The sequence below is a fragment of the Strix aluco genome, chromosome 4 (assembly GCF_031877795.1).
Source record: "Strix aluco isolate bStrAlu1 chromosome 4, bStrAlu1.hap1, whole genome shotgun sequence".
In the NCBI taxonomy this organism is placed as follows: Eukaryota; Metazoa; Chordata; class Aves; order Strigiformes; family Strigidae; genus Strix; species Strix aluco.
The window spans coordinates 61,142,646-61,156,128 of record NC_133934.1 but is presented as its reverse complement, the minus strand read 5'-3'; the positions used below and the strand labels follow the sequence as shown (position 1 = coordinate 61,156,128).

The window sequence follows — 13,483 nt, the reverse complement described above, 5'->3', positions numbered from 1 at the left end:
CTTCCAACTAAAATATTGGCATTTTCTTTCAATAGCCAAAAACCCAGTCCTACCCTCTCCTTTTGTATGCACATATCCTTCAGCAGCTGAAAAACACCCTGATTTTGAGACCAGGACAAGCAAACAGAGAACACGATGCCACCATTTTCCATCTCTGAAAATCCTGAACCATTTCCATTAATAACTTGAAAAAATGGATAAAAGTTTGTTCTAACAGTCCTAGATGTTCAGCTGCTGAACTATTTCTTGAATAGCCACATATCAGGACTTTGCAGTAAAACAGCAGTCAATCAAAAAGATATCCCTTACTGGTTTTAATTAAACTAGGTGATGGGTCTTCAAAAGAGCCCTCTAATTTTTATTGCCTTCATTCACGGTACAATACACAAGGCAACCACTGGTCAAAGACAAAATAGCAGCTTCCATCTTAACACTATTTTCAGGAATTTTGCATTTAAAATTTTCTCCTTCTAGACAAACCTACCATGCATTTCCCTTTCTGAAGTCAGCATTAATTTTATGTCATGGTTTTTGAGCTGACTTTCCTGAATGAGTTACACGAGAAGAAAACCAAACAGGACTGCATTCTTGAATATAGTTACCCAAAAAAGCCATTAACCTGAAGAAAAATGTATGCCAGCAAATGGTGCAAGAGCAAGGGCAATGCATTTTAAGTCTTATAAAAGGATTATGCAATTAAGTGATAAGTAGCCCACTGATGCATATATTTAGCATATGAAGTAGTAATATACTACAAAAATTCATTGATACAAGCTATAAAATCCTAATGCACATTGTATAAACCCTGGGCTGTTGCATATGCATTCTGTAATGGTAATATTTTGTTCTGCAAAGTTTCAGATTCTCCATGGCAGCACTACATTTATACATTTTAATTGTACAGTTCCTAACTACTGGATACCAATATTTCTGAAATCGGCACAAAAGTAACAGAGAAAACAATGGGTTTAGAAGATAAAGCTCTTCAAAGCTCTTTTATCCCCAAACGTAATTCCTAGACGCTAGAGGAAAAAAAAAAAAAAAAGACTTTTCAGCATGAAAGGAGATTATTGTTTGCCCAATGAGCCTGTGTAGAGGAACCTAATGCTGACAACTGTATTTACAAAATGATATACTGAAGGATCAGCCTTTATTTTTTCTGTGGCGGATTTTCAAGACCAGGATAGTAATATGTTATTCCAATAATACAGTTCTAGCTGAGATAAAGATTTGCTTTACGGTTAATCTTACTAGCATTAATTTATTTTACAGTACCTTAGAGTACTCTAGGCATTTTAGATCTCCTTTTAATAAGACCTACGCCTCGCCAGATGCTGCTCCCAAATAAAGGCTTGATTCATGTCAACAGCGTACAAACCAAAGGGCAGCTAGCTGTGAGTCCAGGACAACAAGTTTAAGAGCATTCTCAAATAGAGTGAGAAGATTTAACTTCAGATAGGAAAGATATAAGAAAGGACATGAATAAAATGGTGAGGCTATTCAATGAGAACTGTTGCCTAGCATGAGATACTCTGGTTTAAAAGCAGCTACATACCATAGCTAATACGCTGCAAGTATCAGAGGAGTGGATCTTAAATACAGGGTGTCAAATGAGTAACAGTGATGTGGTTTTAAGCGGGGCAAGATTAAAAAAAAAAAAAAAGATATCTCAGAGAAACAAAAACAGATCTCACCCTAGACAGAGTCAGAACAAGCTTTCAGACAGCAGGGCTTCAGATCTAGGGCTGGAAGAGGCCAGAACAGATCACCTGGTTTGTTCCCCCAGAAGAGGTGAACTCTGCTTGTCCAGAGTAATGGAGATGATGGTCTGACCCACTGTCAGAAACCTCCTGTGAAAGAAACCCCACATCTGCCCCAAAGATGCACCAGTAGAAAGTACTTTCAGTCAGATTTAACCCAAATCAGCTCAGCAAACAAATCCTGTTTTTCTCATCCTACCCATTGCAGACCTGGGCAAGAGGTTATTCCTTTCTTCTCTGCATCCCTCAAGGTGGTTGTGGGCCAGTGCAATACTCTATGATACATCCAACTCCACCAGCCTTTCCACAGAATCATCTAGGTTGGAAAAGACCTTGAAGATCACCTAGTCCAACCATTAAACAAGACACATCTCTCCACTGCAGAGCTGATCTCTTTAGATTTTGACTGATATATTCAAGTGATGTGAAACAAATGCAGCTCTACAAGCACTGGCAAGGCCACCAACTCATCAGGGAAATCCACCAATTTGAACTGTAGTTGGCTGGCCGAATTCAGCTCTCATGTCAGTGGCCCTACTCCCATTAACTCCAGAACCTTCAGTCTCACTCTAGGGCTTTCAGATTTTGAAACATGAACTCAGCACTGATTTAAAACAGTTTAGTTCAGTTACTACAAGGGTCCTGCACAACTGCATTATTAACCTCTGGTGTCTTTTCAGACCCAAAGCTCAAGTTATTTTATTATAATTATGTTGTACAATACAAGCGTGCATGAATCACTCTGGCACACTAAAACAGGCAGCATAACCAAAAGAAAACACATCATCATGGCCCCATGGGATATGAGCAAAAATGACCATGAAAGCACATGAAGAACCAGGGGGAGAGTCACAGAGGACAGAAGTTTACATATATACAGATACCGCATTTTACCTTAAGGAATCCTAGGGGAAAACCAAACCCCCATATATTTCAAATCTATTGAACACATCATCCCATAGATTATTAATGTAAAATTCCTTTATTCAGTATATAATGGAAAATTTTAAGTACAGTTTTGGATTACTCAATTTACTTCAAATACTTAGATGTGCAGTCTGTTTCTTACTAACCTGTGCATGCACAAAAGCATGTACACATAAAGCATCTGAACTGCAGGTTTTTAGGGTGTCATTAATACATTTTTTCATCTGCTCAGGTATTACTTATTTCCATCATGCTCCCTGCTGCAGTATGAATTGCATTCTTGTCATGTTAGCCTATGTGATGGTTTTGGCTGGGACAGAGTTAATTTTCTTCATAGTAGCTTGCATGTAGCTTTGGAAACAGTGTTGAAAATACAGGGATGTTTTCCTTACTGCTGAGCAGTGCTTACACAGCTCAAGGCCTTTTCTGCTCCTCACACCACCCCACCAGCAAGTGGGCTGAGGATGCACAAGAAGTTGGGAGGGGACACAGCCGGGACATCTGACCCCAACTGACCAAAGGGATATCCCAGACCATATGACGTCATGCTCAGCAATAAAAGCTAGGGCAATAAGGAGGAAGGGGGGACATTTGGAGTCATAGTGTTTGTCTTCATGTAATGGTCACGTGTGATGGAGCCCTGCTTTCCTGGAGGTGGCTGGACACCTGCCTGCTGATGGGAAGTGGTGAATGAATTCTTTGTTTTGCTTTCTTGCACGTGCAGCTTTTGCTTTACCTATTAAACTGTCTTTATCTCAACACACAAATTTTCTCACTTTTACCATTCTGATTTTCTTCTTCATCTCACTTGAGGGGGAGTGAGCAAGCAGCTGTGTGGTGCTTAGTTGCCAGCTGGGGTTAAACCACATCAGCATATCCCCCTGATTCCTCTTCTACACTGGTCACAGCCAAGCAGCAGCATTTGCAGGAAAAAAGAAAAAACCCCACAGGCTGCCAAAAGTACTGCCCTGAAAACGCCAATTATAATCATAGCTACATGACACAGCTCAATGGTGCCAAGAATCCTCCTTCTCCTTTCACTACCCCCTATCCCTCCCTCTTTATTTTATTTCTATCCCTGAGGGCAAACACTGCCTCCAATCCAGGATTCCTGTATGAAATCTCTATCTGAACTAAGATCAACAGAGAGCAACATGAATCTATTCACAAACCATGCTGAGTAATCTAAACCACTGTTATTTTTAACTTCAAAGAGGCACCCTAGGATACCTGTCCTCAAAAGAATGAGCCAGAAATGCTGCTTGGGGGAAAAAAAAAAAAAGAAAAGAAAAAACAAACCAATGTCCTACATAAATGAAAAGCACCTTGCTGAATTTACCCCCCTGACATTTGGTATTTGGCCTTATTAACCACCAAAAGCAGGGGCAATTGCTTTCCCTCTTGCCATTCGCATGCAAGATGTTATGTAGCTCATTTTCTCCAATGAATAAAGAATTATGAACATCTCCATAGGACAAGGCTCCTTAGTACATGTTTATTTTCCTGTCTGAACTGAAAAAGAAAAAAATCCCAGTACATGGAGCTGTGCAGTGAGCCACAGCACACAGTCAATACCCCAAGGGCCACAGAGGCTTCCTGTTCTGTGCCACAGGAAGGTCAGGGAAATCAATGGGAAGTGGAGGAGATGGGAGAGGACCCGTTACACAAAAGCAGGTGTGAGTGCTCCAATTTGGACAGAAAAAGAGTGCTTCTAAGCCACAACAAAATTAAGTTTTAAAATAAACCCTAAAAGGAAGAAGGGTCTGAAAAAAGTAAATCAGCGCTATTATAGCCACTGAAACAAAAATCAGACATAATCGCTGAATAAATCAAGCCAGCTAAAAGAAAGCATTTATTTTAATCAACAACTTTTGCAATTATCTGGATATTGTTAAAAGTGGCTGGCTTTTTACTTGGCCAGACCAAACAAGACTGAAAAGTCACAGGTTTACAGGGAGCTCTTTGTAGCTTCTCCCCCTGTTATAACTTTGCAGGGCATCAAAATATATCATACAATCTCCTGCCAAATCAAGGGAGGAGAGGAGGCAATACAGCCTAGAAACACTGTCTGACCTGACCCAGCTATTTCTCTTACAGCACTTACCATTTTTCCTACTTCTGTGAGTTTCCGTATGATAAAAATATATGTTTAGCACAGGCACGTGCAGGCAGTTTCTGTAGGTGAAAGCTAGTTGGTGTCACAGTCATATATAATGCACACATAAACCTCTGATGCGCCCAGTTTGGGCAATCCTAAGCAGCACCCCAGGAATCAGTCCAGAGGTAAAAGACTTTGCAAACCTGCTGTACAAGCATAGGCTTTAATAAAAAACCTGACTGTTTTTGTTGATGTGCTTGGAGGGCTTCCTACAGGACAAGAGGGACCAGACTTTTCTGATATAGCCTCTGGTAATTCCAATAACCTCCTTCAGGTTAAAAAAAAAACTTACATGAGCTGCAAAACAAAGTCCAAACTGTCCCTTTGGCATGTAGTAACAGGATCAATTCCTGACCTGAGCTGCAAAAGCGGCAGCATTTCCATGCTGACCACACTCCGCTGGCAGGGAGAGAGTCCCTTTTCCAAGCTCCATGGCCATGCAGACCTCACAAGGACTTTGCTCATGCTCCAACAGATTTAACTGCAGGTTTAGGAGCTGACTGCACAACTGCTGCAAGCTGCTGAACCTGCACAGCCAGGGAAGGCCTCCCCGGGGCAGCCTGGAAGCTACACTACCACGATTCATGAATCCTTCAGAGCAAAGCAGCAAAAAGAAGAAAGCACCTCTTCTTGCGCAACAGCCAGTTCTTCATAGCAGGAGACATTGTTTCAACCCCTTCTTGGCCACTGCATATTTCAGTCACATCATTTCATTTTCACTGGTCCCTCAAAAGTCCATGTGAAAGAAGAGGGGAATTTTTCTTACCATCTATATGCATGGGGGAAATGAAGGACAGCCAGGGTGCAAGGATATGGGTCACCACCAAAACCTGTACCAAATAAGCACCTAGCTGAAGCTCTGCAGAGGCAACCCCTGGCTAAAGTGCTTCTCTCCCTTCCCCTAAAACCCACTACTCACAAGATGAGCTGGTGCATGCTACATCAGTGGACCAAGGTCTGATCTTGTGGGGACTAAAGCAGCTACGGTGCTGTATTTGGAATTACAGACATGAAACAGGTCTACCTCTAAGCCTAATCCGTCTCTAGACTGGAGGGTCAGTCTCCTCATATACAGCGGTTTTCATTTCCCAACTTAGATTACATTTTCACATTGTGTTCAGTAGAAATAAGGTGAGCAACAGGCTAAATGAGGGCAGCTGGACAGACCTCCCTGGAACATGGAATGTCTTAAAGTTTTAATACACAAAAATTACCATGGCACACAGCTATAATAAAAATTTATACTATGACACCTACAAAGGATCTGCCAAAAGCAAGCTCATTTAGCTTGACTGGACCTCTCACCCCCATTGTTTTGGTGGGGTTTTGTGGGGTTTTTTGTTTTGTTGGGATTTTTTTAAATAAATGGAGATCTGGTTTCAAAACCTACCACCTTGAGCCTTTGTGATATACGGATAACTTCTCCCAAGCATTCCCATACAACTACAAAGACTAAACACTTGCTTTCTTTAACAGCAGCTACGCAATCTCCTACTTCTAGCAGATGTGGTTCTAGAAAAAATACTAAGTTTCCTTAAGATTCATAATAAAAATCAAGTGGAGAAGCAGCAACACTAGAAGAGTTGAAGGCTGCTTCAAAAGCTAACATATCTTCAGTTGGAACTGTATCACCATTGAAATTTCTACCAAGTACTTGAAAAGTGATTAGACTCTACAGGGGACTGTTAATAGCAATAAAAATAAAATACACTGCATCAAAAAAGCTTACTTCAGCACATGGTCTTTATCTACACACTGTAGTGTTGCAAAGTGTGACGCATTATGACATTTCTGCTCCTTTCCTTGATGGGGGACTGTGCAGACAGATACATAGACCTTCCAAAATTTTCCCTAAGAGGACATCCTGAGATAAATTTGTATGAGGGTACCTCAGAAAACAGCTTGCGTATCTCAATTAAAGCTCCCTTCTCCAAATTCAAATCTTTAAGTGAGAGTTACTTAAAATATTTATACAAGGTAGACCTTTTAAAAAAATTAAGCAAACAGAGTATGACTGCAGAGCAGAAAAAGCAGTTTGAGAAGTATGTCTGGCAAGACTCTTTTCAGTACTTGTAAAATACTGAAAATATTAGGCCAAAAGAGAGACAATTGGACTAACCTCCCAAAATTTTATGATGTCCCATGAAAACAAAGAATATTAAGAGGAGACTTCTGGAAATTCAAAAACCAACTGCCTGATTCACTTTTTATTTGTGGAAGTTAATGTAAGGAAAAAATTCTCCTTATTGAGTTGGTAACCATTAATATGGCATTCATGAGTGCACTTCCAGATGCTGTTTGGAAACTGAGCTTGTAAATATAGAAAGGTCTCTCTAAATTACAAAAAGACAACTGAGGCTTACGCATAAGATATTTAGCTTTTCATTTACTCATCTACATATACAGAGTCAGAAGTCTTCTGAACTCCTCAGGCTTAGTTATTTTTCTATTGATGTTTCTGTAAGGACATTGGGATATATAGCAACTGTGCTTTATACCACAGGAAAAATACCAAGAGCTGTTCAAAAAGGAAAAATCTTCCATTGATAAGTAGACATTGGGATCTTTATGGTATGCCATGGCACCACCACACTGCTCTGCCAGCACATGTGGCACTAGTTATTGATGCCCACACACGCAAGGGGAGCAAGTTTAGTTCTCGGCTTCAAATCAATAAATAAAAAGTATTACTATAGACTCTGACTGCAACAGGATTAGATCCGGAACTGAGCTGAGGATAAACTCAGCTCCCCATGCAGCTTTTACATCCCTGCCATAACCAGTGCCTGCAAACACGCAGCTTGTCTGAGTGTGGCTGCCGTTTCTCCAACCTTTCATCCACACAGATTATATGGAAAACCAGATTTTAATTCACTGTGTAATATATATATGCAGGGTTGGATGCATTTTATAGAAACATTGCCACCATTTTTATGACAATCCAACTGGAGTCCAAGACAATTCTGCAGCCCATTTTAGCTGGGGACTAAAACCGTGGAATAACACATTCCTGAGAGCTGCTCTGTTGGAGGGCTCAGTCATGCAGCATTTCTGTCTTGGGATGCTTTCTCACCTCATGGCTCCTGAGAACTGACAGGAATACTCAGCACCATGCAGAAGTCAACCTTTTGAGACTGTACCAAAGCTCTGTTACAGTACAGCATCGAGGATGCCCCAGTCAAACCAAAGACCAAAAGTCACAGCAATGATTGCTCACATGACGCGAGCAGCACTTATTTCAGGTATCACATTAGGAGGCCAGGTTCTCTCAGTTGTCAGTATAGGTAATGGTAAGGGACAGAGGCTCTTCAAGATGCTTAAAACTCAGCTCCTGTTTCAGTGTTATAAGCTCCCAGAATTTTATCATGAGCCTGAGAAGTATTTCAGAACAGCCCTGTTCATTTAAAGCTAACAACAATGTCCCAGACCCTGTGTTTCAGAAGAAAACTTCCAGAAAATTGTGTTTTACATTTACCCCAAAGGCTCAAGAAGAGCAGGAATTCATTATTTAAAAAAAAGTTTCAATAACCTCATGGATTTTCTTGGTGAAGGGAGGAGTAAGGGGGCTGACTCATGATTTTTTGTTTTAATACTTGTGGCTGGCTCTACTGCATAAATAAATCAATCCCCTAGCCACACAAGCTCCATTTTTCCAGTCACAGCTTATTGTTTTATTTATATTTTTCCCTCCATTGCCGACAAATCACTCCAGGGAGTTTTTAAACCCAGTAGTCTACTTTCCGAATGGAAACGATTAGTATAATTTGTGAGAGAAAAAGCAAACAACAACAGAGACTTACCCCATTTTTTGGGTAGGCTATCCATCCTAGATCCCCCATTACTGTGCGTGAGTCCAGTAAATTCACTGAAATAAGAGGAAAAAAGCTGTTAAAGAAGATGGATGGATTACAAACTTCAGTAAATATTTCAAGGCTTGGGTGGCTATGGTAAACAGGCTGTTTATAATTAACCAAGGAAGTTGGATTTTTTTAAATCAGAATAACAATGCAATAACTCCTCTAACAATGAGGTCATACACTGAAAACAATTCTATGTATGCATTACTTTATTCCTTTGAGATCTGACACTGAAACCAAGTTGGAAATGCATTAAACTTCTGTAAGATCCAGATACTTCATGTTCTTGGGATCTGGTCTTTTAGGGGGGATAAATACATAATGGACACCGTGTTTATGTGTATATGTAAGACATACAGTATATAGATACACACAAACATCTATGCATGTTTATACACATTTCTTCTAAGGTGGCATATCTTTTTAGCATAATCAGGCCTTTAAGACAAAAATGAAACAAGAAACAACGTGCAGCGTTTCTTGATTATCATTAATTCAATTTTTAAAGTATTTTATGTGCAAATATTACTGTTATCAGGAATCTATTATTTTCTCCCTCTCCCACATTTTTCCACAAGATTTTGACAACTTCATTATAAGATAGCCAAGGGATCTTCTCCCCCCCCCCAAAAAAAAAAAATTTGGAGTAGCTTTGTCACATAAGCAATCAACAATTTACATTAAACAGCAAAAACCTATTACCAAGCTTACGACATTTTTTCCCCTCATATTACCTGAAATACTGAGTAAAAAGTGTGAAGTAATTAAACCTACATACACTTTAATTCAGTTAAGAAAAATTATAGCAGGTTCTAGCGCTGAGCTTTCACCTCCTGTACCCAAGGCTTTAAATCTCCAAGTTAAAAGCTTGTCTCTGAATCAACAGTTGCCATCCAAAATCCCTAGTAGGAACTTTCCTCTATTTTAAAAGCACACTTCCTTCTCTGCAGATTACAACACTCACTTATCACAGTATATTTGTCTGCATAATACCTCATTTTTTGTACTTGTGTCTTTCCTGAAAAGGAAGCAATTTCCCTGGGTCTTTAATTCCTGATCTCCACCCTACGTGCTCTTTAAAAATCCCACTGAAAGTTTTCACAATTGGACTTTCAAGACTTTCCAACCTGTGATGATCTAGCCCAAGAACTAGCTTGAAACAGGTGGAGGAGGCTTTGTGTTCACTCCTTTAGAAATGAAACCATGTAGGTACTTAAAGATTGCTAGAGAAGAGAGAGAAACGGGTTGCATGCACAAGTATAAAGGATCTGAGTATCACAACCCTCACCCTTGGTACTCATATCAGGCTGCTTTGCTGTCTCTGCACAGCCAAATCCACCAGTGCAAACACTTAGGAGTCATACAGATCCTTCCTTACACCAGCCCAGGTCACCCCACTTCAGGGCACTGCAGACAAAATTATAAATGCTGCGAACTGAGTACCTCATATCAGGATTACACTATTTACAGAGGCACAGTAAGAAAACCCAGAAGTACACTATACTCAAAGGGATGCTCCTTTAAAATCTTAAGGGACATTTAAAAAGCAAAAGACGATTAAACAACATATTTAGTTTGAAAGGACAAAGTTCTCTGAGCCAGTTTGGTCTTAATCATTGTACTGTACTGAAGGCTGACTACCGTAGTCTCTTGTACACAAAACCAGCCCAAAATGCAAAAATGCAATGCTGAGGTACAAGAAAAAAATCAGTTCTCAGCTCTGACATCAAACACTTATCTTAAAAAAAAAAAAGATTTGTCTATCCAGATATTTTCACAATGTATTCGAGTATTAATGCAGGACACTATAAGGTACATAAGTGTTCTGTCCGGTCAAGTACATTTTCATGATGTTGAGCAAAAACATTTGGTACCTCAGTTTTCATGCCTGGATTGTTTTTTCCTGCCAAAACAGAAAACAGTTGGGAGCTGGCAATGCCGCTGAACTACAGGACATTTGGTGGAAGCAATACTCAGAGACTACACTGAACTATATTCACAGTAAGTAAACATACAATTAGGTGGCTTTCCACCCCACAGTCTAAGCAAAATAAAAGTATTGTTATCATCTACCACTAGATATGTCACCTCGTGATGGCCAGCCTTTTCCCTACTGAAGTCTTCATGTAAATGCTCATTAATTTCTCCTGCTCCAGCTGAAGTCAAGCACTAGTACCCTGAACTACACTGTGTTTTCTTTTTAATGGGATAAAAGAGTGATCTTAAAATATTCTTCAAAATAGGACACATAAATAACATCTCCTATTATAACTGTACACTATTTTAAAAAGCAAGAGACAGGAGTGCTGTTGCCAAAATGGCAGATTTACTAAAATTTCTTCTATTACAATCACTGTAATTAAACTGTGCAGAACAGTATATTCCTGTCGTAAGTTGCAATGGATGCAAAAGAAGTATTGATCTACATTGTACAACTTAATTAAAACTTGTCCTGAAGATGCTACTAATGAATATAATTAGATGGTGTGTTTGATGCCACAAACTTCTTTGTGACATGCTAATTAAGGAAAAAGCAGAAAAAGTGCTTTTATTCGAACATCAGATCATAAAAAGAACACGATACAACTAAATATTGTATTATCTTTCTATCAATGACAATTTTTAAATTGCTGTTATTAACTTCAATTTCAAAATAATTTTCAGCATATGAAAAGATAATACAACCCATTCAATTCTAACTCAAGTCAGTGGGAATTTTCCTACCGGTGAGTCAGCCAGCAGAGCTGAATACTAAATCTCCAGTTAGAAAAGACTCAATTCCTCCCTTAGTATAATTCTGCATAGAGCAAAATAAATAGGAGAGGACAGGATACACCTTTTGACAGGCACCACACAGTAACCCAAAATTCACATGCCAGGAAGACAAAAAGTGACAAGTGACTTTAAGTTCTCCTTGTGCCTGGGCTGTTCTGGAGACCAGCGGGGCTCCCAGCACAGCTCAGACAGCTCTGAGGGGCAGCTAAGGCACAGCAGACTCTGGTTGCCCCATGAGTTTCTGCCCAGAACTGTTTTCACAGTGTATCTTCTAAAATACTGCACTACATGAGTCTGCTCTGAGGAATATATTTAGCCAGCAGTTATTCTTAATTGCCAGCAAGGACTGAAATGTTTTGGTTTGAGAATCCCCAAATTCTGGTATAAACACATATTACTACTGCTCCATCTAGATACAAGTACCTGCACCTTCCCCGTCAGCACCCTACCCAGTCATTTCCAGTACACTTGCCATTTACTTGCACCACAGCCAGGTCCCTACCCCACCCCAATTCAGCCTCAAACCAGGCCAGAGCCCCAGCATCCCCTCTCCAAGGGGGTGGCCCCTCCAAGGGCCCAGCTGCAAGAGCTCCCCATGCAGGGTGACAGTTCCAACACTTTCGGGACGCTCCCTGAGGCAGCCTTCCCATCCTGCACTGCCACAGATGCCACCAGCACACAGTCCCACTACACAAGTCCATACAGGCTTGGCACCACCTCTCTTCCCACCACCTTCCAACCTGACAGGAACATTATTTTTGCTGAAATGGCTTTTATAAAAAAACTGCAGATTGGCCAGGTTGGGAAAGAAACAGTGGGCAAACAGCAGGTAAGTAGGTACCTGAGCAGAGACTTTCTAGAAGAGCTGCCACCATCCCAATCAAATCCCAAAAAGAGCTTCCATAACTCACCACATGCCTACCTGGAAAGAGATGAAGCTTTTTTGCACCTGAATAAAAAAACCTCAAAACTGTCTTTTTTTTTTGACCCACAGCAAGACAGAGACCAGAAGTCTTCTCCAGAGCAGTACCAGTTCCTCCCCATCCAACCTGTGATGAGCATCAGCACACATTTGGCCATGGCTGTCTAATAACCAACTAACCCAAACACTCAGGTTACTGAAGGAGGTAATTCAGGAAAACCTCCAACTATATGCTTAAGGTTTCTGTACTTCAAGAGATCTAGTGCCGTCTCCTGTATAGCTTGGGACTCCTAGACTAGCCCCAGTGCTGTAGATACTGCACAGGCATAATCCAGAGCTGTACTGAGCAGCACCTGGGATGCAGGAGAGCTTACCCTGCTGAAGAAATATCTCCAGAAATCGCTAGCAACTCTGCTTGGCCCATAATCTTAAAAGCCTCCAGAATAACAGAACTCATTTATTCCCACTTCTCCTTCAGCACCAGCTAGCTAAGTCTCAACGAACAAGCAAGAAACCTCAGAGCCCATAAACACGCACTTAGCACGTGTATCTTTGCCAGCAAACGTGGAAGAGGTACATACACACATTCAAAAATGTTTTCTGCTCATCTCCACCATCAGTGCATCCATCCCACAAGCCCTAATTATTTCTAATGCTCAGTCAAGGGGAACACAAAACCACAGATCTATATCATCATTAACTTCCATGCCTTCAGGGTAGGATAAATGATGATTAAGTCTAAAGTCATACCACAGCTTTTTTTTTTTTTTTTTTTTTTAATAAAGAATAATAGCTCGGGGAATTTGCATACACTCTTGTTCTCAGACAGGCTGGTTACTAAAGGTGAGCAATCAAGTTAGAATGAAACCAGAAGTGATCGAAACCTTTGCCCTGAACTCTAGCTGGTGAATTAACAGTGTTTTTTCACTCAGGAATCTGACAGGGAGACTAGATATGGCTTTTTACTCAAATGTCCCTGTCACGTTCATACAGCCAGCATTTAGCGGCTTCACCATGGCTACACAGGGATTGTGGCTGGAAGGAAGCACAGCACAAGAAATGTCAGGGCCAATGGTATTTAACA

At 40.5% G+C, this 13,483-nt stretch overlaps 1 protein-coding gene across 13 annotated transcripts in view; it reads right to left on the bottom strand.

Annotated features, from left to right (window-relative positions):
- The window catches only part of EPHA5 (EPH receptor A5), a 209,388-nt gene that overhangs the window by 185,078 nt on the left and 10,827 nt on the right, over positions 1 to 13,483 (bottom strand). For 12 of the 13 annotated variants that reach the window (XM_074823321.1, XM_074823322.1, XM_074823328.1 and 9 more), the window contains exon 2: positions 8,646 to 8,710. In XM_074823321.1, coding sequence (XP_074679422.1) covers positions 8,646 to 8,710 — 65 coding nt within the window. Of the gene's footprint in view, positions 1 to 8,635; positions 8,711 to 13,483 lie in introns of all 13 variants that reach the window. The other variant, XM_074823327.1, reaches the window with a different exon arrangement.